This window comes from Zea mays, chromosome 9 (genome assembly GCF_902167145.1).
Source record: "Zea mays cultivar B73 chromosome 9, Zm-B73-REFERENCE-NAM-5.0, whole genome shotgun sequence".
In the NCBI taxonomy this organism is placed as follows: Eukaryota; Viridiplantae; Streptophyta; class Magnoliopsida; order Poales; family Poaceae; genus Zea; species Zea mays.
The window spans coordinates 102,703,244-102,729,240 of NC_050104.1; the positions used below are offsets into that span (position 1 = coordinate 102,703,244).

General features: G+C 45.3%; 2 protein-coding genes across 2 annotated transcripts; one reads left to right on the forward strand and one right to left on the reverse strand.

Moving 5' to 3' along the window:
- The first annotated feature begins 4,896 nt into the window (after nt 1-4,896).
- On the forward strand, nt 4,897-7,867 carry LOC103638756 (Intron maturase type II family protein). Its single transcript, XM_008661580.4, has 2 exons — nt 4,897-5,235; nt 5,331-7,867. The coding sequence occupies exons 1-2, from the start codon at nt 5,157-5,159 to the stop codon at nt 7,664-7,666; spliced, it is 2,415 nt and encodes an 804-aa protein (XP_008659802.1). The 5' UTR covers nt 4,897-5,156; the 3' UTR covers nt 7,667-7,867.
- Nucleotides 7,868-7,901: 34 nt separating this feature from the next.
- LOC103640121 (uncharacterized) lies at nt 7,902-11,963 on the reverse strand. Its single transcript, XM_020544666.2, is given in 7 exon segments — nt 7,902-8,469; nt 8,873-8,922; nt 9,160-9,187; nt 9,296-9,598; nt 9,691-9,779; nt 9,876-9,989; nt 11,948-11,963. Coding segments are annotated over 7 exon segments (906 nt in total). The 3' UTR covers nt 7,902-8,163.
- Between the last annotated feature and the right edge of the window lie 14,034 nt (nt 11,964-25,997).

Below are 25,997 nucleotides of genomic sequence, written 5' to 3' on the forward strand. Positions count from 1 at the left end.
GCCCGCAGCGGCGCGCGGCCCCCACCCCCTGCTCGCCCGGCGCGGCCCCCCAGCGGCTCGGCCCCGGCGTAGCGCCCTCCCCGGCCCCGACGCGGCCCCTGCCCCCGGTGCGGCCTCGGCCCCTGCGCGCGTCGTTCTGGCCCTTGGCGTGGTTCGCGTGGCCTCGCGCTTCCCGGTTTACCGCTAGCGCGTTCCCGCGTGCGCGACCCGCGTTCGCGGTGATTATTTTTGGTTGGTAGTCAATGTCAAACTCCGTTAGTTAGCGTGCTGCGTCGCGCAACGGATTTGTCTAATTTCAGATTCTATTTATGTGTTGCGTCATGCGCTTCGTCGCGCGACGATCCATTTTTAATTTCAGGTTGTTTAAGGTGTAACGTCGCGCGTGTATTCACGCGACGTTCCACTTTAGACTCAGTCTAGTTGACGTATGCCATCGTGCGTTTCGTCGCGCGACGCTTAACGTCTTTTTATAATTAATGCGAAGTGTCTCATTGCGTGCTCGGTCGCGCGACGAGTCGTTAATTTCTTAATTCGTTTTAGGGTGCTATGTCGCGCGTCTCGCCGCGCGACAATTCTTTTTATTTATCTTCATCCGCTTATAATGATTAGACATGAAACATGACTTTACTTTACGCTAAACATAGTGTCTACATTAATTTCCTTCTATTAAGCGAGTGGTTAATTTATAATCATGTAACGTGACCGTTTCTCGACTGTCTTGTTCTCTTTCTCTCTTAACCGTAATTGCGAGCCCGCGTGGAACGTCTGTTTACTTACTGCATTCTATTGTATGGTGTACTGTTCTTTTGTATTAAATATGTGGATGTATGTGTGTTTGCGCTCGCATAGAGAACGATCCGGTCGGAGAACCCGAAGAACTCGTAGGAAAAGCCCCTGAGTAGCAGTCGGTTGGTGGAGGCAAGTGTCCCTTGACCTATCTCTGTCCTATTCATTCTTTAATTCACCTCCCGCTTTACACATTTATGCCTAAGGATTGACTAGTTTTGTTGTCCATGTCCTTGTTTACCTATTTGGGTTGGATTATTATTGTTTAGCTTTATGCTATTGCTCAAACTCTAATCAATGAACATGATGAGATTATCTATGATACGCTGTTTTCCCTTCTCTTATTATGATGTTGTACTTGTGGCCTTTAAGGGGGCTCGAGCGGTTTCTCGAGTGCCTCTCCGTAAGGACCTGTTCTATGGATGACCGCCCGGGAAAATAGTGCAACCATGAGGGTGGAATGGGGTGCCCTTAGCTGAATAATTAGAGGATCTAGGGTGTAGTTCGCTTAGCCGTCGTGCCGTCAATGGGGCTCGGTGTATGCGGCTCGCTCTGCCAAGTTTGGGTTCGCCCCTTGGGGAGGAGTGCAGTGCATTTAGGAAACCTAACGGGCGGCTACAGCCCCGGGGAATCTTTGTAAAGGCTACGTAGTGAGACCCTGCCTATTCACCTTGGTAGTGTTTAAGGGTTTGATCGGCCCGAGGCAAGAGGGAATCACGGCTTGTGGGTAAAGTGCACAACCTCTGCAGAGTGTTTGAAAACTGATATATCAGTCGTGCTCGCGGTTATGAGCGGCCAAGGGAGCTCCAATGATTAGTGGTACTTGATCAGAGACATTATGGTACAGGTGGCTATGAGATCGATGGTTCTGGTTATGACTATGGTGCTGGTTAGTGGTATTCTTTCCGTTTGGAAACGGTACATCGGGCTAATAACTTGGGTTAATGCTAAAACCTGGCTTTCTATTAGTAAATAATAATCTGACCAACTAAAAGCAACTGCTTGACTTATCCCCACATAAAGCTAGTCCACTATAGCCAAACAGGATACTTGCTGAGTATGTTGATGTGTACTCACCCTTGCTCTACACACCAAACCCCCCCATCCCCAGGTTGTCAGCATTGCAACCACTGCTCAGGAGAAGATGAAGCTGTGGAAGGAGACTTCCAGGAGTTCCAAGACTACGACGAGTTCTAGGCGTGGGTTAGCGGCAACCCCCAGTCGGCTGCCTGTGAAGGCCGCGGTTATCTATGTTTCGTTTTCGCACTTTGATTTATTGTAAGGACCATATGGACGTCTCAGACGTATGATGTAATCGACTATTATTTCCCTTTTTAATACCATTTTGAGCACTATGTGATGATGTCCATGTTATGTAACTGTTGTGTACGTGAATAACTGATCCTGGCACGTACATGGTTCGCATTCGGTTTACCTTCTAAAACCGGGTGTGACACCATCTGGGCTGGGACACGCAGCGACAATTTACTCGTCGGTCCAGGGACCCCCCGGGGTCGAAACGCCGACAGTTGGCGCGCCAGGTAGGGGCCTGCTGCGTGTTGACGAACAGCTTCCCGTTAAGCTCCAGATGGGTAGTCTCCAGCAACCTCTCCAACCCGGAACGATGCTCCATTTCGGGAATCTTGAGTTCATGTCCCTCGACGGCAGCTACGACATGATACTCCTTCCTCCGCCGCGCGACAACGACAATGGCGGCTGTCAGCCCGCCCGCCGGCGGCGGAGTCGACGACGTCTTCCCCACGTGGCGGAAGAGCAACATCTGGGTCTGTCCCGTCACCTTCCCCACCGACGGAGGAGGAGGCGGGGCAGGCATGGCCAAGCAGGAGGCGGCACCTCGTCGGCTGTTGAGCGAGTCGACGGCGCCGGTGCCCCAACGGGGGACACGTCGGGCGTTGACCTCGCGTCTGAGACGAAGACGAGCGTCGTTTCCCCGCAACACGCCAACCCCAAGCAGACGGACGACGACAGCACGCTCGTGAAGGACTTGCTGGGCGTTAGCCTCGTACCTCAGACAACGGTGCAGTCCGCCCCTGACGCGACTTCGTCACCACCCGTCGATCAAGAGGTACCGTCCGTTTCCCATCCCATGCCTTTTAGATTTAGCTGCGACCCACCAAGCGACCCCACTTCGGTGGACGCTTTCATAAAGGCATGTCCAAACCCTCTGGGGTATCATATGCGGTCAACCTGGGACCGACTGACGGTCGTCTCGACCTACGGGCCCCTAGGTTCCGAGGAAGATGATGAGCCCGACTCTAGTTGGGATTTCTCCGGGCTCGGTGACCCCAGTGCCATGCGGGACTTCATGACCGCATGTGACTACTGCCTCTCCGATTGCTCCGATAGTAGCCATAGCCTCGGCGACGAGGACTGTGGCCCAAGTCGCGAATGCTTCCACGTCGATCTAGGGGGTCCCGACGAAGGCAACCATCTTGGTATGCCGGAGGACGGTGATCCCCCTAGGCATGTGCCTCGCGTTGACATCCTTCGGGAGCTAGCTGTGGTCCCAGTCTCTGCGGGGGGTCAGGACGCACAGCTCGAGCAAATCCGCGAGATGCAGGCCAGGCTCGACGAGGAAGCAGGACAACTTGTGCAGCTTCGGCAAAATATCGGGCAGGAGTGGGCAGGCCGGGCACCGACCGGAGAAGCGCGTCATCTAGCCCAGGACGTCCAGCACTGCATCATCGACGATGTCAGGGCGAGGCTACCCCCGGCTTCCAGTGGGGTCGGCCAGAACCTGGCCGCAGCAGCAATACTGCTCCGAGCGATGCCGGAACCCTCCACCACCGAGGGGCGGCGTATCCAGGGAGAGCTCAAAAATCTCCTGGAAGATGCCGCGGTCCGACGAGCCGAGAGCTCTGCCTCCCGAAGGCAGGGGTACCCCCCGGAGCATCGCGCCACGACTTCCCGATTCATACGGGAAGCCTCGGTCCACACCGGGCGCACGCGGAACACAGCGTCTGCGGCCCCGGGTCGCCTCGGCAACGAGCACCACCGCCGCGATCGTCGAGCCCACCTCGACGAGAAGGTGTGCCGAGGCTACCACCCCAGGCGTGGGGGACGCTACGACAGCGGGGAGGATCGGAGCCCCTCGCCCGACCCCAGGGCTCGGACTCAGCCTCGACCTCGGAAGACGGACTCCGCCTCGCCCGACCCCCGGGGCTCGGACTCAACCTCGACCTCGGACGACGGTCTCCACCTCGCCCGACCCCCGAGCCCGGACTCAGCCTCGACCTCGGAGGAGCCTCCGCCTCGCCCGACCTCGGGCTCGGACCGACCACGTCACAGGGGGGTCCATCATTACCCTACCCCTAGCTAGCTCAGGCTACGGGGAACAAGACCGGCATCCCATCCGGCTCGCCCCGGTAAACAAGTAATGATGGCACCCCGCGTGCTCCATGACGACGGCGGTTCTCAGCCCCTTACGGAAGCAAGGAGACGTCAGCAATGACCCGATAGCTCCGACAGCTGTGCTCCTACAGGGCTCAAGCGCTCCTCCGACGGCCACGACATCACATGAACAGGGCGCCAAAACCTCTCCGACAGCCACGACGGCATGTACTCAGGGCTCTGGCTCCTCTCTGCTAGACACGTTAGCACATTGCTACACCCCCCATTGTACACCTGGGCCCTCTCCTTACGTCTATAAAAGGAAGGTCCAGGGCTCTCGTACGAGAGGGTTGGCCACGCGGGAGAACGGGTCGACGCACAAGGCTCTCGCGCTCTCTCTCTCACGCGAACGCTTGTAACCCCCTACTGCAAGCGCATCCGCCCTGGGCGCAGGACAACACGAAGGCCGCGGTTTCCCCTTACTGTTTTTCCCCCTTTGTGTTCCGTCTCGCGCCGACCCATTTGGGCTGGGACACGCAGCGACAATTTACTCGTCGGTACAGGGACCCCCGGGGTCGAAACGCCGATACCACTACAACTATAAAATATTATTTCATATACTACTTTTTATCCACTATCAATTTTTTTCTACTAACAATTAGAGTCGAACCCATAGAACAGTAGATAGGAGAGGAGAAGAGCACACGCTAGATCCAGGGGGAGAGAGAAGAGGATGACGCGTGTGGCAGCGGTAGGGAGCACCGTAGGGGCAGCGCTACGGCGTATAGAGAGTGTATGTTCCCTCTACGCGAGGGGAGGGGGAGCGGCCGCGGGAGCCACTGTAGATAGTCTAAGGGTCCGTAGGGTTAGGCTCCACCAGCTTGATAAACGGGCCGAGCTGGCCAGACCCGCACGGACGATTCATCCCTGCGGACAACGATGGCGGCTTTGCTGCAGCGTCGCGCACACCACCAGCTCGACGGAATGCCCCACTAGACCAGGTCCAGGACGCCTGCTCAATGTCCATCCTAGCGTCCGGTCGCGCCCGCCTCCTCCGTGGACTCTCCAGCCACTGCACGCAGCGGCCTCAACAGCAAGGTGCCTCCATTTGTCCCTCATACCAACTCCACCCCCGGCGTCGAAACTCTGCGGAGTGCTAACGCCTCTGTTTTTCCGTTTGTTCCTGGAACCAGGATACTATGTCGCGTGCGTCCGGCGGTACAGGTCGCGACACATGTCACTCGATGGAGTTGAGGACGCGGCGGAGCAAGCCGTCGAACCGCCGCCGGTGTCTCTGGCGAAGAGCCTGGCTTCTCTCGCCGAGGAGGCCGCGGCCGTCCAGAGGCAGAGGAAGCCCCTCACACGGATGGAGCGGAAGCGGTTAGCCGAGCTCCACATCAAGAAGAGGGTCAAGGAGCAGTACCTCAACGGCAAGTTCTACCGCCTCATGGATAAGGTCGTGGCGAATGCTGAGACGCTGGAGGATGCATACGACATCGTGCGTCTGAATTCAAACGTTGATCTAGCGTCTTCAAAGGATGATGTATGCTTTGCCACGCTGGCAGAGGAGCTGAGGAACGGGGCGTTTGATGTCCGAGCTAATGCTTTCTCAGTGGTCGCGAAGAGAAAACGGGGACACCTTGTTCTTCCTAGGCTGAACTTGAAAGTGGTTCAGGAAGCGATAAGAGTGGTGCTTGAGGTTGTCTACAGGCCTCAATTCTCAAAGATATCACATGGTTGTCGCAGTGGGCGAGGATATCACTCAGTTTTCAGATTTATATCTGATGAAATCGGGATTCCAGATTGGTTCTTTACTGTCCCGTTGCACAAGGCGGTTGATAGCAATGTGACCTCTAAGCTTATGTCGCTAATACAGGAGAAGATCGATGACGCCCAGTTAGTTGCATTCATGCAAAATATGTTTGATGCCAAGGTGATCAATTTGGTATTTGGTGGGTACCCCAAGGGTCATGGGCTGCCTCAAGAAGGAGTACTTGCACCAATCCTGATGAACATATATCTTGACAGTTTTGACCACGAGATATTCAGGATTTGCTTGAAACATGAAGGCCTTGGTTCAGAGGCAACAGATGTTTCAGAAGACCGTGGGTCAAATTTGCGTCGCTGGTTTCGGAGCCAACTGAAGGGCAAGGATGAAAGTAGTGAAAATCAAACAGATTGTCTGATAAAGATAAAGCTATATGCTTGTAGATATATGGATGAGATTTTTGTTGCAGTTTCTGGATCCAGAGATGTCGCGGAAGATATGAAATCTGAAATGGTTGCTTACTTAAACAAATCACTTTACTTGGAAGTTGATGATAAAATTCATCTTGTGCCGATCAGAAGGAACCCACGAGGCTTACAGTTTGCTGGTTTTGTGGTCAGAGTAGAAACGAAGGAAAATGCTAAACTGAAAGCTGTGCATAAGCTGAAGCAGAAGATTGGTTTGTTTGCTTCTCAGAAGCAAGAGATTTGGGACGCTATGAATCTTAGAGTAGGAAAGAAGTGGTTGGCATATGGATTGAGAAGAATAAAAGAGAGTGAGATCAAGTCGCTTGGCCTTAGCACCCCTTTGTTGGATCACATTGCACAATTTAGGAAAGAGGGAATGAAGACAGATCACTGGTTCAAAACATTGCTAAAGGTATGGATGCAGGATGTCAATGCCAAAAATGAGCTAAATGAGGATGTTCTCTTATCAAAATACATTGCTGAGCCAGCACTTGCACAAGACCTTAGGGATGCATTCTACAACTTTCAGAAGCAAGCTAAGGATTACATTTCATCAGAGACTGCTGCAACGGAAGCATTGTTGTCCGATTTGAAGAGTACCTGCACTGATGGCAGTGTCATAAAAATTCATGCACCTCTTAACTATATTCAGAAGTGCCTTCATCGCTATGGTATAATTAATCTAGAAGGTTTCCCTAGGCATGTATCGGCCCTTGTCTTGCAAGATGATGAGTTAATAGTAAGTTGGTTTGCAGGAATAATTCATCGTTGGATAAGATGGTTTTCTGAAGTTGACAATTTCAAGGAACTTCAGCTTATGTTTGTGGAATGTGTCAGAAAATCCTGCATCAGGACACTATCTGCGAAGTATAGGATGTATGAAAGGCTCACAGAAAAGCGGTTTGAACTTGATGATCATGGCATTCCAATGGTTGAGGATTTTGAGGCAATAATTAAACCTTTAGAATCTAGTTATTCTGTGGCTTCTACTGATGAAGCTTTGGTGTATGGCATTTCTGCTAGCGGTGTAGTTGTGCTAACACTGTCAAGAGTTAGAGTCCCTACTCGACAATTTAACTGCTTTGTTATGGGCTGCCAATCTGCGTCACCAAGTATGTATGTGCTTCATGTGAAGGAGAAACAGCGTTTCCCTGGATGGAGGACAGGTTTCTCGTCATCAATCGATGGGATTTTGGATGGTAAACGAATTGGACTGTGCACCAAGCATGTTAAAGATATATATCTGGGACACATCTCCCTTCAATCAGTCGATTTTGGTTCCCTGATTAGATGACTCAATGATATGTTACCTGTGATTTTCTAATAATTGAAGGCCTTGAAAATGAGTACTGACTCACATGATAGTAGGTTCAGTAATTGTAAATCTAAACATGGTTACACATAGTTTGATTTTGTAGACAGCTTGATTGATATGCTTGTGGACTGTTTCAAATAGAAATTACTCTACAACTTGAAGCTGCTCCTTTTCGGTGAATGATTCTACAACTTGAAGGGCTGGTATAATTCACTCTAATTCCCTTGTCATCAAACTAGCCCGAAGATGGTTACTGTGCGCCTGACTATGCCTTTAGATCTCTAAAAGGATGTGTTTCAAGATTTTGATAGAATCATATAGTATATGGCGCACTGGAGAAAAATAAGCATGAATGGGGGCGCGTTATTCCTTGTTACACATGATAAAGTAAAACAGCAGTATATCATACTGGCTCATCATTAGAGCATTAAGTTAAATTACAAGACTAGGATTTGGCATAAGCATCTTGTTCGTTCTCAGTTGTGAACATGTCCCCTCTTATGGGGAGAGCCATGGTAATCCTTGTTAAGAAATTTTAGAACTTCATCACTGGCCTCTAGCATTTTCTCCTTCCAATCCTCATTAATCTTACGTAAGGTTCTGTGAACTACTGTATCCCTCAGTTCTTTTTTGGAGCCTGCGTTTGAATTCCTGGGGTGCTTCGATGGCAATGTTCTTAGACGTTGAGGATTTGGAATGCTCAGTGCTGTCACTGACGTGCTTCCTTCTAGTTTTACTCTGTTCCTGGATGGTCCTGCCTGCATCCGGGAGCTACTACTATCCTGAGAAATTTCACTAGGAAATTAGTAGTGGCTTATACCACTAATAAGGAAATGCAAGGAAAATAAAAAGATAAACAGTGTTAACTGCTTGTTATTATGACTTTCTGGGACATGTTTTCTATACTCAAAAGGGATCTTCGTGTTCCTGGAAACTATTAGTCCGGTATAGAGTAGTGTGCACATGTATGTGGCCATGTGGTACCTTAAACTTACTGTCCCATTTTACTATTTGACAGTATTGTGTAGAGCTTTGACATAAATGAAATGTACAAATGTACACATGTCAGCATTGAAAGTATGAAGTTGCAGTTTTAAATTTCACGTGACTAGATAAAAATTTAACTGATGCCATCTTTTTGACCCAAAAAACATGATGTAGTGTTGGGAAGAAGGAAGAGATCACCTTTAGGTTTGACGGCACACGTGAATTAGTTGAGTATTTCTTATATTCTCCTGCATTAAGAATATAAAAATTATTCAATCTGAAAAGAAAATGGGAATGTAGCAGTTGATTGTTATTTTTCTTGGGATTTTCTTCCATTGTTTGTTTAGATTTTTTTGGTCAAACTTTTAACATCTAGAAAATTAAAAGTTACAAGTCTACCTTGAGTAAAATGGTGCATAAATGTTGATTTTTTCCCCAAAAGAAGTGTAACGTAAGTACCATGATTCATGACATAGGAAAAGGACCAGTTATTCTTTTAGTCGTAACTCGTAACTAAACACATGTATGTAACAAGAAGGAAAAGCCATATTTGCCATATAGGATGGCAAACCAAAGAAGATGCGAAAGCAAAGCAAGCTAGTTATAGTTACTTGGCTATACCCTATCTACTTCTTCTAGTTGTTCTTGGGAGCGTGTTTCCGGCCGGGGTGAAAGGTAATCAGCAGCGAAGGGAATGTGGCCATCAAAGTAAACCTTTGGTAGAGGCTTTCTACTTCTAAAGTTACAGTTCATACTCGAGTCCTTCTCTCCTCCATGCCCGCATTTTCCAACATAATATTTTGCACCTGAGCTCGTCCTGCTTCCAGAATCCTCCACGACTGCATCTCCAAAAGCCAGTCTTGGACCTGTCAATGCGTTGCTTCTGACTTCCTCGTCTGTCCTGGTTTTGCCAACGCTGAGTTCCTGCATTTGACACATCAATCATTAGTTTCTGTAGCCAGAGAGATGAGCCCTGGTTACATAATTTATCACTTGACATTGATTCAGATTCTTACCAGCTTTATTTCTGCTCCCCCTTGCTGCGAGTCACTGGCAGTAATTCTGGAAACAGACACAAGGTGTATCAGTTCATCAAACATGCATGCTTAAAACTGAGAAGGGAATGGCCTGGGAAGTCTTACAGATACTAGAAGAGTAAGGTTAAAAGCAGGCAGAGATGCAAATGCGGATTATGTCTAACCTCTATGTGCAATGGCGACGAAGGGGCCAAGGGTGGCCGTGAGCATGGCCAGCACGAGCAAGAAGCTTATAGTACAGATTAACGGCTGCATAACTCACTGTTTAGCCCTGGTTTCTGCATATATATGAGACCCCTCCTCATCTATCTTCTATTGCCGAGCCAAGAGAAACCGAGAGCCCCGCCACCGTCCCTTGGCCGAGCGAGTATAGAGATATGGTAGAGCCGCCGCGCTTGAATCGAGTGTGCCATCGTCGAGTCGTCGCTGAGAGGTTGAGGTGTTGTGATGAAGCACGAATAACGTACGTGAAGGATTGATTGAGGGCAATAGCAGGGAGAGTGCAGGTAATTCGTCGCCGGGGTACATCACCGTCGCAAGGCCACCATCGTCGTGGGCAGCCATATCTGGTAAGGGCACATCCGTCGAGTTCGCCATTGCCCCCGCATTATGTAGCACCTAATTGATTAGAGGACTTCGCACCGGGGTGTAGGATGTGTATCTCATCGGCGATGGTGCCGCCATGCTCACCATGTGCGCCGCTGGGCTCGATGTAGATGAGAGAGAGAGAGAAGGGGAGGCGCGCATCCGTCGACCCGTGTAGCGGACGATGGAGATTATAAGCGGAGTGTACCGGTTCGTTTATTGCGCAGGAGCCGTAGAAGAGATCAAGCCTTACTAAAATCTAAACCACTGATCCTCGATCCGAGGACAATCGTCACATAGAGTCCGCGATCTAATTAGCGTCGTTGAGATTAATCGGATGGCCTAGGTAGCAGCGTACCCCTTCGGTCGACTCTGTTTTGCAAACGAGTCCTCAGACTTTCTTAAAACAAACCCACCGTCCTTGGTATGTGTAAAGTAGTTACATTAGAGTCCATAGTACTTGCAATATAGCCCCAGAATCTATTTTAAGTGCAAAATAAAAATTAAAATACCCTAAAACTTATTTAACTCATAACTTTTGCATCCTAAATCGGATTTAATCAATTTAAGTTGCGTTATCTTCGTAATAATCTTACCTACACTTTAGTAACCTTATCTTATCATATAACATGTTTTCAAAGATAGATTACTAATTTATTTAGCTTGTGATTTCTAATTAAGTTATAACTTAGATTAAAGCTAAATTAGTTATTTCTTTGGAATATCTTTTTCATATGATTTATTAAAATCAATATAGAACATAGTTTATGTATTAAATCACCTGAATCTTTTGAAAGCTATATCTTTTTAGCTATAACTCCAATTTTAGTGATTCTAGAACCTACGACCTTGTAGCGACGCGTAGAATATTATCACATAGTTTGTTTTCATGTTTTGGTGTAATGTTACTGTATCTATTATTTGCTTATTTTTATGTATTTCTATGAATAGAAAGCGAAGTCACGAGGAGTCTGAAGCCGAACTTTGGAGAGACATCTAAGTAGCAGGTTATCGCAAGTAAAAGTCAAGTTGTGTTTAGGGTTTTGGGTTCTTAATCACATTTTTGACCTAATAAATTTAACTGTCATATTCTCACCATGTTTGCACTGTTAGGTTAAATTGATGGAACCTAATAGGTTACCTAGTCTTGTTTACCCTACACCTTGCATACTAATGAATTATTAGGTAATCTTGCTATTGTTGTACCTGGTTTTGGAATTAATGATATATATGAATTATGATCGTACTTTATTATTATTGTCAATGAATTCTTTGTTGTTCATAATAAGATCATTTATTTTAATTGGAGAACAGTGCTACCATAAGGGTAGAATGAGACGTCCTTGACCAATTAATTAGGAAAGCTAGTAAGAGATTATCTTACCCGAAAGGGGCAAGAGGGGAGTGTGCCACTACATAGTATACAGAGGTTCTCGGGTTGATCATGCCGCGATGACTTTTTGGACGTGGGATTCCTATACTCCCTTCTTCTTGAAACCGTAGTGGATTTCTCAACCTAGTGGAACTTTGTAAAGGCCTTACAAGGGATCCCTAGCCATTTACCTTAGAGTGTCTAAGGGTCTAGCTAACCCAGGCTAAAAGGGAAACACGTCTTGTGGGTAAAGATGTGCAACCTCTGCAGAGTCTAAAATTGGTATATCAGTCATGCTCACGGTCATGAGCGACTTGGACCCTCACATGAGTAATTTATAGAATTAAACTTAACCTGTCATACATTGCATTGTGGGAATTCTTCAATATCGATCAAGTATTTAGTTAGGATGGTATTTACTTATACTTAGTAATTGTTGATAAAATTTTGACCAAAAAAATTAAAAGTTATGCTCGGCCTTCAAGATTTTCCTTGGTAAGCTTTATACTACACTTTTCCCCACACTTGTTGAGCGATGACCGTATGGGAGCTCACCATTGCTATAATCACATCAGGTCAAGAACAGGTATCGCCAGAGGAAGAATGTCAAGAAGATGAGTTCGAAGAGGTTTAGGCGACTACGCCATCGTCTCTTAGCCAACTATGGTTGTGGAGGATCATTGCCGTCATATGGTGCAACTTATTAAGTTATTATGTATAGAAGTTGTATTAAGTAATAAAGATGTGACATTGATTTCAGTACACTGAGTCATCATATGTGTGAGACTTGATCCTGACACACATGTGAGACTGTCACAAACCCAACCTTCGCACTCTAGGATTGTACTAGAGAACATAATCTAGAAGGAAGAGAGAGCACAAATAGAAGGGAGAGCAAGGAACATGACTGAGTCCGTAGGCTTGATTCAAAGAAGATTCATGCAATAGAATTATGTTATTCTTCTTCATGAATACCCCACCACTCACCCCTGAAAGGGAAATAGGGTCAAACCTTTTCCTAAATAATTTTGGTGGTTGAATTGCCGAACACAAATAATTGGACTAACTAGTTTGCTCTAGATTATAAGTTCTACAGGTGCCAAAGGTTCAACACAAACCAATAAAAAGTCCAAGATAGGGTTCAAAAGAAAGAAGCAAAAGAAAACCGAAGGTTGCCCTTGTCTGGCGCACCGAACTGTCCGGTGTTCCACCGGACAGTGTCCGGTGCACCAGGGTGAATCAACTCGAACTCGCCACCTTCGGGTTTCTAGAAAAGCCACTCCGCTATAATTCACCGGACTGTCCGGTGTGCCGAGTGAAGCAACGGTCGCCAGCGTAACGATCGAGTTCAACGGACGGCTGACACAGCTACAGTGCGCGGACAGTGCGCGTAGAGTCAGAGCAAGCGCCAGAAGGCACACCGAACAATGAACAGTGACTGCCCAGTGGCCCCATCTGTCAGAGCTCCAACGGTCGAACCCTAATGGTTGGGTGACGTGGCTGGTGCACCGGACAGTGTCCGGTGTCGCACCGGACTGTCCGATGCGCCCATCGACAGACAGCCTCCCCAACGACCACTTTGGTGGTTGGGGCTATAAATACCCCCAACCACCACACTTCAAGGCATCCAAGTTTTTCAGACTTCACATTTAATACAAGAGCTAGTGCAATCAATACAAGACACAAATCAAATAGAATCAAAGCCTCTCCAAGTCCCATTTCCACTCCAAGCAAATAGTGACTAGAGAGAGAGTTTTTGCTCGTGTTCTTTGAGCTCTTGTTCTTGGATCGCTTTTCTTCTTCCCCATTTCTTGTTCTCAACACCTTTGTAATCAAAGCAAGAGACACCAAGTTGTGGTGGTCCTTGTGTGGTCTAAGTGACCCATTTGATTGAGGAGAAAAGCTCACTCGGTCTAGGTGACCGTTTGAGAGAGGGAAAGGGTTGAAAGAGACCCGGTCTTTGTGACCACCTCAACGGGGAGTAGGTTTGCAAGAACCGAACCTCAGTAAAACAAATCACCGTGTCACACACTTCATTTGCTTGTGATTTGTTTTCGCCCTCTCTTTCGGACTCGACTTTATTTCTAACGCTAACCCCGGCTTGTAGTTGTGCTTAAAGTTTGTAAATTTCAGATTTGCCTATTCACCCCCCTCTAGGCGAGTTTCAATTGGTATCAGAGCCTGGAACTTCATTAGAGTCTAACCACTCGAAGTGATGTCGGGAGCATCCACCAAGAGGGAGATTGGGACCGGCGGTGACAAGCCCGCCACAAGCCACGGGAAGGCTCCTTCGGGAGAGTCCGACAACAAGATGAAGGGATCCCCTTCACACAACAAGTCACATCGGAGCGGCGAGAAGAAAAAGAAAATAAAGAAGGTGGTCTACTACGAGACCGATTCTTCATCACCTTCTACATCCGGCTCCGACACGCCGTCTGTCACTTCTAAGCGTCATGAGCGCAAGAAGTTTATTAAGATTCCCCTATGCTATCCTCGCATTTCTAAATACACTCCTTTACTTTCCATTCCATTAGGCAAACCACCAGTTTTTGATGGTAAAGATTATAGTAGGTGGAGTGATATGATGAGGTATCACCTAACCTCACTCCACACAAGCATATGGGACATTGTTGAATTTAGAGCACAAGTACCATCCGTAGGGGATGAAGATTATGATGCGGATAAAGTCGCCCAAATCCGACACTTCAATTCCCAAGCAACTACTATACTCCTCACCTCTCTAAGTCGAGAGGAGTATAATAAGGTGCAAGGGTTGAATAGTGCCAAAGAGATTTGGGACGTACTAAAGACCGCGCACGAAGGAGACGAGGTGACCAAGATTACCAAGAGGGAAACGATCAAGGGGGAGCTCGGTCGGTTCATGCTCAATCAAGGAGAGGATCCACAAGCTATGTACAACTGGCTCAAGATCTTGGTCAACCAAGTGCGCAACCTCGGGAGCACAAAATGGGATGACCATGAAATGATCAAGGTTATTCTAAGATCACTTGTTTTTCTTAATCCTACACAAGTACAATTAATTCGTGGTGATCCTAGATACAAGCTAATGTCTCTCGAGGAGGTTATATGAAAGTTTGTGAGCTTTGAATTGATGAGCAAAGGCTCCAAACAAATCATCAAGCGAAGCGCCACCTCCACACCCGAGGTGCAACCCGTCGCATTCAAAGCGACGGAAGAGAAGAAAGAAGAGTCTACGTCAAGTAGGCTCCCCATCGACGCCTCCAAGCTCGACAATGAGGAGATGGCGCTCATCATCAAGAGTTTCCGCCAAATCCTCAAGAAAAGGAGGGGGAAGGATTACATGCCCCACTCCAAGAAAGTTTGCTACAAGTGTGGTAAGCCCGGTCATTTTATTGCTAAATGTCCATTATCCAGTGATAGTGACAGGGGCGACGACAAGAAGGGAAAGAGAAGAGAAAAGAAGAGATACTACAAGAAGAAGGGCGGCGATGCCCATGTATGCCGGAAGTGGGACTCCGATGAGAGCTCCACCGACTCCTCCTCCGACAAGGACGCCGCCAACATCGCCGTCAACAAGGGTCTCCTCTTCCCCAACGTCGGCCACAAGTGTCTCATGGTAAAGGACGACAAAAATAAGAAGGTAAAATGTAGAGCTTCCACTAAATATACAACATCTAGTGATGAGGCTAGCTCTAGTGATGATGAGGATGATTTGCTCACACTTTTTGCCAACCTAAACATGCAATAAAAGGAAAAAATGAATGAATTAATTAGTGCTATTTATGAGAAGAATGAACTTTTGGATAGCCAAGAGGACTTCCTAATTAAGGAAAACAAGAAGCATGTTAAGATTAAAAATGTTTATGCTCAGGAAATAGAAAATTGTGATAAATTGACTAGTGAGCTAAGCACTTGCCATGACACTATTTCCAACCTTAGAAATGAGAATGCTAAATTAATTGATAAGGTTGAGAAATTAAATGTGTGTGATGATTCTCTTGTCAAACTTAAAAATGATAATGCTAGTTTGATTGCTAAGATTGACAAGTTGAATGAATCTCTCTCTAGCCTTAAGATTGAGAATGATAAATTAATTTCTAAGGCTAAAGATTTAAATGTTTGCAATATTTCTATTTCCAATCTTAGAAATGAGAATGCCATTTTATATGCTAAGATTGATGAATTGAATGCTTGCAAACCCTCTACATCTAGTGTTGAACATGTTACTATTTGTACTAGATGTAGAGACATTGATGTTGATGCTATTCATGATCACCTAGCTTTAATTAAACAACAAAATGATCACATAGCTCAACTTAGTGCTAAAATTAATGAGCATGACTTAGAGAATGAAAAATTTAAATTTTCTAGAAGCATGCTCTATAGTGGGAGACGCCCTGGCATTAAGGATAGCATTGGCTTCCAACAGGGAGACAATGTCAAGCTTAATACCCCTAAAAGATTGTCTAATTTTGTTAAGGGTAAGGCTCCCATGGCTCAGGATAACGAGGGCTATATTTTGTATCCTGCTGGTTATTCCGAGCACAAAATTAGGAGAATTCATTCTAGCAAGTCTCACTCTGGCTCTCATCATGCTTTTATGTATAAGAGTAAGGCATCTGGTTCTAGGCAATCCACTCATGTAAAATTGCCTAAAAGGAAATCTCCTATTGCATCAAATGAACCTAATGTTTCATTTAAGACTTTTGATCCTTCTTATGTGCTTACTAACAAATCAGGCAAAATAGTTGCCAAATATGTTGGGGCAAACACAAGGGCTCCAAGACTTGTGTTTGGGTACCCAAGGTGCTTGTTTCTAATGTCAAAGGACCCAAGACCGTTTGGGTACCTAAGAACAAGGCCTAAACTTGTTTTGTAGGTATGCATCCGGGGGCTCAAGTTGGATCATTGATAGCGGGTGCACAAACCACATGACTTAGGAGAAAAGGATGTTCTCCTCCTACGAGAAAAATGATGATCCCCAAACAGCTATCACATTCGGGGATGGAAATCAAGGTTTGGTCAAAGGACTTGGTAAAATTGCTATATCACCTGACCATTCTATTTCCAATGTTTTTCTTGTAGATTCTTTAGATTACAATTTGTTTTCTGTTTCTCAATTATGCAAAATGGGTTACAACTCTCTTTTTACGGATATAGGTGTTACTGTCTTTAGAAGAAGTGATGATTCAGTAGCATTTAAGGGAGTATAAGAGGGTCAGCTATACTTAGTTGATTTTAATAGAGCTGAACTCGATACTTGCTTAATTGCTAAGACTAATATGGGTTGGCTCTGGCATCGTCGACTAGCCCATGTTGGAATGAAGAATCTTCACAAGCTTCTAAAGGGAGAGCACATTTTGGGACTAACAAATGTTCATTTTGAGAAAGACAGGGTTTGTAGCGTATGTCAAGTAGGGAAGCAAGTTGGTGTTCACCATCCACACAAGAACATCATGACGACCGACAGGCCGCTTGAGCTACTCCACATGGACCTATTCGGCCCGATAGCTTACATAAGCATCGGCGGAAGTAAGTACTGTCTAGTTATTGTGGATGACTATTCTCGCTTCACTTGGGTGTTCTTTTTGTAGGATAAATCTCAAACCCAAGAGACCTTAAAGGGATTCTTGAGACGGGCCCAAAACGAGTTCGACTTAAGGATAAAAAAGATTAGAAGCGACAATGGGACGGAGTTCAAGAACTCTCAAATAGAAGACTTTCTTGAGGCCGAGGGCATCAAGCATGAGTTCTCTTGTCCCTACACACCACAACAAAATGGTGTAGTGGAGAGTAAGAATAGAACTCTACTTGACATGGCGAGGACCATGCTTGATGAGTACAAGACTTCGGACCGGTTTTGGGCGGAAGCAATTAACACCGCTTGCTACTCCATCAACCGTCTCTACCTTCACCGAATCCTCAAGAAGACATCCTATGAACTCCTAACTGGTAAAAAGCTCAATGTTTCATATTTTAGAGTCTTTGGTAGCAAATGTTTTATTCTTGTTAAAAGAGGTAGAAAATCTAAATTTGCTCCTAAGACTGTAGAAGGCTTTTTACTTGGTTATGACTCAAACACAAGGGCATATAGAGTCTTTAACAAGTCCACTGGACTAGTTGAAGTTTCTTGTGACATTATGTTTGATGAGACTAACGGCTCTCAAGTACAGCAAGTTGATTTTGATGAGCTAGATGATGAAGAGGCCCTGTGCGTCGCGCTAAGGAACATGTCCATTGGGGATGTGTGCCCCCAAGGAACCCGAGGAGCCTCTACATGCACAAGATCAACCATCATCTTCAATTCAAGCATCTCCACCAACTCAAGATGAGGATCAAGCTCAAGATGATGAAAATGAAGATCAAGAAGAGCGTCCTCAAGAGGAGGACAATGATCAAGGGGAAGATGCCAATGATCAAGACAAGGAAGATGATCAGGGTCCAAGACCGCCACACCCAAGAGTCCACCAAGGGATACAACGAGATCACCCCATGAACTCCATCCTCGGCGATATTCATAAGGGGGTAACCACTCGATCTCGTGTCGCACATTTTTGTGAACATTACTCTTTTGTGTCTTCTATTGAGCCATACATGGTGGAAGATGCATTAAGGGATTCAGATTGGGTGTTGGCGATGCAAGAGGAAGTCAACAACTTCACGAGGAATGAGGTATGGCATCTTGTTCCACGTACTAATCAAAATGTTGTAGGAACCAAGTGGGTCTTCCGCAACAAACAAGATGAGCATGGTGTGGTGACAAGGAACAAAGCCCGACTTGTAGCCAAGGGATATTCACAAGTCGAAGGTTTGGATTTCGGTGAAACCTATGCACCCATAGCTAGGCTTGAGTCAATTCATATATTACTTGCCTATGCTACTTACCATGGCTTTAAGCTTTACCAAATGGACGTGAAAAGTGCCTTCCTCAATGGACCAATCAAGGAGGAGGTCTATGTTGAGCAACCTCCCGGCTTTGAAGATAGTGAGTACCCTAACCATGTCTATAAACTCTCTAAGGCGCTTTATGGGCTCAAACAAGCCCCAAGAGCATGGTATGAATGCCTAAGAGATTTTCTTATCACTAATGGCTTCAAAGTCGGAAAAGTCGATCCTACACTCTTTACTAAAACTATTGCAAATGATTTGTTTGTATGCCAAATTTATGTTGATGATATCATATTTGGGTCTACTAACAAATCTACTTGTGAAGAGTTTAGTAGGATTATGATTCAAAAATTTGAGATGTCTATGATGGGGGAGTTGAAGTATTTCTTAGGATTTCAAGTGAAGCAACTCCAAGAGGGCACCTTCATCAGCGAAACAAAGTACATTCAAGACATACTCACCAAGTTTGGAATGAAGGATGCCAAGCCCATCAAGACACCCATGGGAACTAATGGGCATCTCGACCTTGACATGGGAGGTAAATCCGTAGATCAAAAGGTATACCGGTCGATGATAGGATCTCTACTCTATTTATGTGCATCTCGACCGGATATTATGCTTTCTGTATGCATGTGTGCAAGATTCCAAGCCGATCCTAAGGAAGTTCACCTTAGGGCCGTAAAAAGAATCTTGAGATATTTAGTTCATACACCTAAGTTTGGTCTTTGGTACCCCAATGGATCCACTTTTGATTTAATAGGTTATTCAGATGCTGATTGGGCAGGGTGTAAGATTGATAGAAAGAGCACATCAGGAACTTGTCAGTTCTTGAGAAGATCCCTGTTGTTTTGGGCTTCAAAGAAACAAAACTCAGTAGCTCTTTCTACCGCCGAAGCCGAGTACATTGTCGCAGGCCATTGTTGCGTGCAATTGCTTTGGATGAGGCAAACCCTTAGGGACTGTGGCTACAAATTAACCAAAGTCCATCTCCTATGTGATAATGAGAATGCAATCCGCATGACGGATAATCCCATTGAGCACAGCCGCACTAAGCACATAGCCATTCGGTATCACTTTTTGAGGGATCACCAACAAAGGGGGGATATCGAGATTGCTTATGTTAGCACCAAAGAACAATTAGCTAATATCTTTACCAAACCACTAGATGAGAAAACTTTTACCAAACTTAGGAATGAGCTAAACATTCTTGATTCTAGGAACTTTGATTGATTCTTTGCACACATAGCTCATTTATATACCTTCGATCATCTCTCTTTCATTTGCTATAACTAATGTGTTGTCAAGTATATTTCATGTCAAGTCATAGATTGAAAGGGAAATGGAGTATTCGGTGAAGACAAGACTTCCACTCCACTCCATCATATTATTTACCCTTTGCCGTCACGCCGCATCGCTCTCTACTTTGGTATAATCCTTCACTCATATATTGTTTGCCAAAGGGGAAGAGAATTTAATAAGGGCTCTAAAGACTCTGTTTTTGGCGATTAATGTCAAAGGGGGAGAGAGTATTAATCCAAAGCAAAAGGACCGCACCACCATGTCAATTTCAAAAAAATTCGAAATAAGTTTAAGTTTTTAAATGTTCTTCAATTGGTATCTTTGAAATTAGTATTCCTCTAAGAAATTCTATCTCATTTGAGATCTATGTTTTAAGGAGGAGTTTTTCAAAAATTTGGTATCTAAAATATTTGATCCTTTTCAATTGGTAAAACCCTCTTAAACACTAAGAGAAGAATTTCATTAAGGGGGAGTTTTGTTTAGTCAAAGGAAAAGCATTTGAAACAGGGGGAGAAAATTTCAAATCTTGAAAATGCTAGTCGAAATCTTATTCATATACCTTTGACTATTTGCAAAAGAACTTTGAAAAGATTTTCCAAAAGAATTTGCAAAAACAAAACAAGTGGTGCAAGCGTGGTCCAAAATATTAAAAGAAATAAAGCAATCCATGCATATCTTATGAAAGTTTAAATTGGTTTAATTCCAAGCAACCTTTGCACTTACCTTATGCAAACTAGTTCAATTCTGCACTTATATATTTGCTTTGGTTTGTGTTGTCATCAATCACCAAAAAAGGGAGATTGAAAGGGAAATAGGGTCAAACCTTTTCCTAAATAATTTTGGTGGTTGAATTGCCCAACACAAATAATTGGACTAACTAGTTTGTTCTAGATTATAAGTTCTACAGGTGCAAAAGGTTCAACACAAACCAATAAAAAGTCCAAGATAGGGTTCAAAAGAAAGAAGCAAAAGAAAACCGAAGGCTACCCTGGTCTGGCGCACCGGACTGTCCGGTGCACCACCGGACAGTGTCCAGTGCACCAGGGTGAATCAACTCGAACTCGCCACCTTCGGGTTTCTGGAAAAGCCACTTCGCTATAATTCATCGGACTGTCCGGTGTGGTACCGGATTGTCCGATATGCCTAGCGGAGCAACGGTCGCTAGCGCAACGGTCGAGTTCAACGGTCGGCCGACACAGCTACAGTGCGCGGACAGCGCGCGCAGAGTCAGAGCAGGCGCCAGAAGGCACACCGGACAGTGAACAGTGACTGTCCGGTGCACCACTGGACTGTCCGGTGGCCCCATCTGTCAGAGCTCCAACGGTCGAACCCTAACGATTGGGTAACGTGGCTGGCGCACCGGACAGTGTCCAGTGGCGCACCGGACTGTTCGGTGCGCCCATCGACAGACAGCCTCCCCAACGGCCACTTTGGTGGTTGGGGCTATAAATACCCTCCAACCACCACACTTCAAGGCATCCAAGTTTTTCAGACTTCACATTCAATACAAGAGCTAGTGCAATCAATACAAGACACAAATCAAATAGAATCAAAGCCTCTCCAAGTCACATTTCCACTCCAAGCAAATAGTGACTAGAGAGAGTTTTTGCTCGTGTTCTTTGAGCTCTTGTTCTTGGATCGCTTTTCTTCTTCCCCATTTCTTGTTCTCAACACCTTTGTAATCAAAGCAAGAGACACCAAGTTGTGGTGGTCCTTGTGTCGTCTAAGTGACCCATTTGATTGAGGAGAAAAGCTCACTCGGTCTAGGTGACCGTTTGAGAGAGGGAAAGGGTTGAAAGAGACCCGGTCTTTGTGACCACCTCAACGGGGAGTAGGTTTGCAAGAACCGAACCTCGGTAAAACAAATCACCGTGTCACACACTTCATTTGCTTGTGATTTGTTTTCGCCCTCTCTTTCAGACTCGACTTTATTTCTAACGCTAACCCCGGCTTGTAGTTGTGCTTAAAGTTTGTAAATTTCAGATTTGCCTATTCACCCCTCCCTCTAGGCGACTTTCAACCCCGCCTTATATACTGCCAGCTAGTTCATTACATGGGCCAACCACCCAACCATGAATAGCAAAACAGCCTACTAAAGAGAATACAGTGCCATGGTCATGACATTCCCTCTCCCTTAACAAGCTGCATGACCTCATGCTGCTGCTAATGGAAATCGATGGTTGATGTCATCAGCATGCTCCCATGTAGCCATATGTGGAGGCAGTCCCATCCATTTAACCAATACCTGCTCAACAATGGAGTGCCCTCGCTGAATACGATGGTGCTGTAATATTGTTGTTGAGCACCAAAAGTGGCAGATTAGATTAACTCGGGCGATTATCCTTATCTCGTGCGTGGCTATCCATCTAATCACGTGGGGTTTGTTAGCTATCGCTTAGGAACGGGTCTAGACCTCCCCCTATCTATATGAAGGGGTATGGCCGATTGAGAACCCCCGAACATATTCCAATCGAATCAATTACTTTCTTTATCATTCCTGCCCTAGGAGTCGATGTAGCGTAGTTCTAGTTATAGCCTTCCGCATATCTACCTCCACCCCTATTCGACTCTACATCGTCTAAATCCGTCTTGGGTGGCCTGTCGACCCCAAGACGATCCTAGGATCTTACCCCTCCCGGGGGCAAGATCTAGTTGTCCACCCAAGGTCTCTTTCTCAAATTGATCTCTTAATTCCTAGGCGACTCCACGTTGTCTAGGGACGCCCCGGGTGACCTGTCGACCCAGGGCGCCTAAGATCTCTCCCCCAGGGGTGAGATCTAGGTTCCAGCGAGGAGGAGGAAATGACCCTGCACCATCATGGACCGTCCGACCCTGTGCGCGGACCGTCCGGTGCGACACAAGGAAGGCATCACTCCTGCGCTCAGGTCGCAGACCGTCCGCGCCGCCGTAGAGGGCACCGCCAGGCGGTACACCCCTAGTGATTGACACTGCCCAGATCGGCGCCAACGATTGTCTCTAGCACCAATATCTCGGAAGGATCAGTGCAAATAGAAGAAAGATCAACACTTATATCATATGGAGGAATGTGTTTCTTTAGTAACGAAACATGGACAACTAGATGAATTTGATAGCCTTCTGGAAGGTCCAACTTGTTAGCTACTTGTCCCACTTTCTGGATGATAGTGAAGGGTCCATAATTTCTAAATGCAAGTTTTTGATTAGATCGAAAAGCTATCGATGATTGGACATGTGGTTGAACCATCAAATATACCCGATCTCCAACTTCAAAACTTCAGTCAAAGCGATGCTTATCTGCCTGAGCCTTCATTCGCTACTAAGCATGCAATAACTGTTGTTTAACAAGTTTCGATAGCAATTCCCTTTCTTGCATCCATGTTTCCAGATCAGAAACAGTACAGAGCTTGAGATTAGCAATTCCCAATGTCCGAGGGACATATCCATACAAAACCTCAAAAGGAGAACGATCCAATGAAGAGTGAGGGCCTGTTTGGGACCAAAGTTTTTTCATACCGCAATTTTACAATACTATAGTATTTGAATGTCCAAGCATAACCAAAGTATTCCAATACCACAGTTTCACACGCGTGACGAGGAAAAACTTTGGTCTACACCAAAGTTTTTAATACTATGGTTTCACTAGTGTATTGGCAATATTGTGGTTTTTAATACAGAGTTTTGGGAGAAATCTAAGGCTCCGAATACCAAATGTCACGAACCTAACCTTCTCACTCTGGGGTTGTACTTGAAAGTCACCTAGAGGGGGGGGGTGAATAGGCGAAACCTGAAATTTATAAACTTAAACACACACTAAAGGCCGGGGTTAGCTTTATAATTAAATTTGAGGCGGAAGATTGTTTCTCTTGCCACGAGTTGCTCAAATGATGCGGATGACGTTTGAGAGCAAACTCAAATCAACATTGACAAGGAAACTTTAGAGAGAGGAAAGGGATCCAACAAATCAAGCGAGAATCAAAGCTAGTGTACACGGTGATTTGTTTTACTGAGGTTCGGTTCCAAAGAACCTAGTCCCCGTTGAGGAGGCCACAAAGGCCAGGTCTATTTCAACCTTTTCCCTCTCTCAAACGGACACTTAGACCGAGTGAGCCTTCTCTTTAATCAAACGGGTCACTAAGACCCCGCAAAGATCACCACACGCTTAGATGTCTCTTGATTAGCTTTACAAATACTTAGAAAAAGAATGTGGAAGGAAGAAGGCAATCCAAGAAACAAGAGCGCAAATGAACACAAAAACTCTCTCTCTCTCTCAAGTCACTAAGTGGTGGAGTTGATATTGGGACTTGGAGAGGATTTTGATCTATTGAATGTGTCTTGAAGTGAAGTCTTTTGCCCTTGTATTGAATGTTGAATTCAGAACACTTGGATGCCAATGAATGAGGTGGTTGGGGATATTTATAGCCCCCAACCACTTTCTAGCCGCTGGAAAAGTTTGCTGGCGATGGGCACACCGGACTGTCCGGTGCGCGCCACGTCGGCGCACCGGTTAGGGTTTGGAACTGTTGATCGTTGGAGATCTTTGTCTTTTTGCTGCACCGGACAGTCCGGTGACCTCTGACTTCTGCGCTCTGACTTATGCGCGACACTGTTTGGCACTGTTCATCTGAGCAGTCGACCGTTGGCGCGCAGGGAGCCGTTGCTCCGCTGGCTCACCGAACAGTCCGGTGCACACCAGACAGTCCGATGAATTATAGCGGAGGGTGCCCCTGGAATTCCCGAGAGTGGCTGGTTTGATTGAGCTCGGGCCTCACACCGGACAGTGTCCAATGCGCCATTTTTCAGCACACTCTAAGTCCTTTGCTCCAAATTTGATTGTGTCCCCAACTGTATTTCTTTCTTGGTTTGTGTTGAACCTTATGCACCTGAGATAAATAATATCTAGACAAACTAATTAGTCCACATGGTTTGTGTTGTATGTCAACCACCAAAATTGTTTAGAGGAAATGGTTAACCCTATTTCCCTTTCAATCTCCCCCTTTTTGGTGATTGATGCCAACATAAACCAAAGCAAATATGAAATGTAGAAATGTAAATAGTTTGCAATTAAGATAGATGTGCATAGGTTACTTAGAATTTAAACCAATTGAAAGATATTATATATGAATGGATTGCTTTTCTCTTATTTAATATTTTGGACCACATTTACACCACTTGTTTATTTTTGCAAATCTTTTGGAAAAAATCTTTTCAAAAACTTTTGCAAATCGTTAAAGGTATAGGAATAAGATTGCAAGAAGCATTTTTTAAGATTTGAAATTCTCCCTGTTTCAAATGCTTTTCTTTTGACTAAACAAAAGCTCCCCTTGAATGGATTTTCCCCTTAGCTTTCAAGAGAGTTTTTGAAATAGATACCAAGTGATACTATATCAATTGAATTTTTTCATACTAACTTGGTATTTTGAAACTGAGTAAGATACCAATTGAAAATTGACTCAAAGATACCAATTGAAAATTAGATACCACTTGAAAATTCATTTTGAGACTAACTCAAATATCAATTGAAATAAACATTAGTGAAAATTTTGAAATTTTGAAATGGTGGTGCGGTTCTTTTGCTTTGGGCTTAATACTTTCCTCCCCTTTGGCACTAATTGCCAAAAATGGAGAACTTGAGAGCCCTTAAATATTTTCTCCCACGTTGGTAAAGTAAATATAAGTGAAGAGTTATACCAATTGAGAGTTGCATGAGTAACGACAAAGGGTAAATGATACTGTCATAGTTGGAGTGGAAGCATTGTGTTTGCCAGATACTCCATTTCCGTTTCAATCTAAGACTAAGGATAGAAATACACTTGAAAGCACATTAGGCTTAGCCTTGGCACAAGAATAATAAGAAATATGCATTTGTACCAAATGAAAGAGACATGATCAAAAGTATATAAATGAGCTATGTGTGCAATGTTTCAATCAAAGTTCCGAGAATCAAGTATATTTAGCTCATTCCTAAGTTTGCTAAAGGTTTTCTCATCTAGCGGCTTGGTAAAGATATCGGCTAATTGGTTGTGGGTATTAACATAAGCAATTTCGATATCCCCTTTTGTTGGTGATCTCTCAGAAAGTGATGCCGGATGTCTATGTGCTTAGTCGGTTGTGCTCAACGGGATTATCCGCCATGCGGATTGCACTCTCATTATCACATAGGAGAGGGACTTTGCTCAATTTG

Bases quoted from the DNA above. Each gene is read 5' to 3' on its own strand.
- LOC103638756 (XM_008661580.4), top strand. From the start codon at position 5,157: ATGTCCATCCTAGCGTCCGGTCGCGCCCGCCTCCTCCGTGGACTCTCC. The intron at 5,236-5,330 runs GTGCCTCCATTT...TCCTGGAACCAG, and splicing joins GCAGCGGCCTCAACAGCAAG to GATACTATGTCGCGTGCGTC.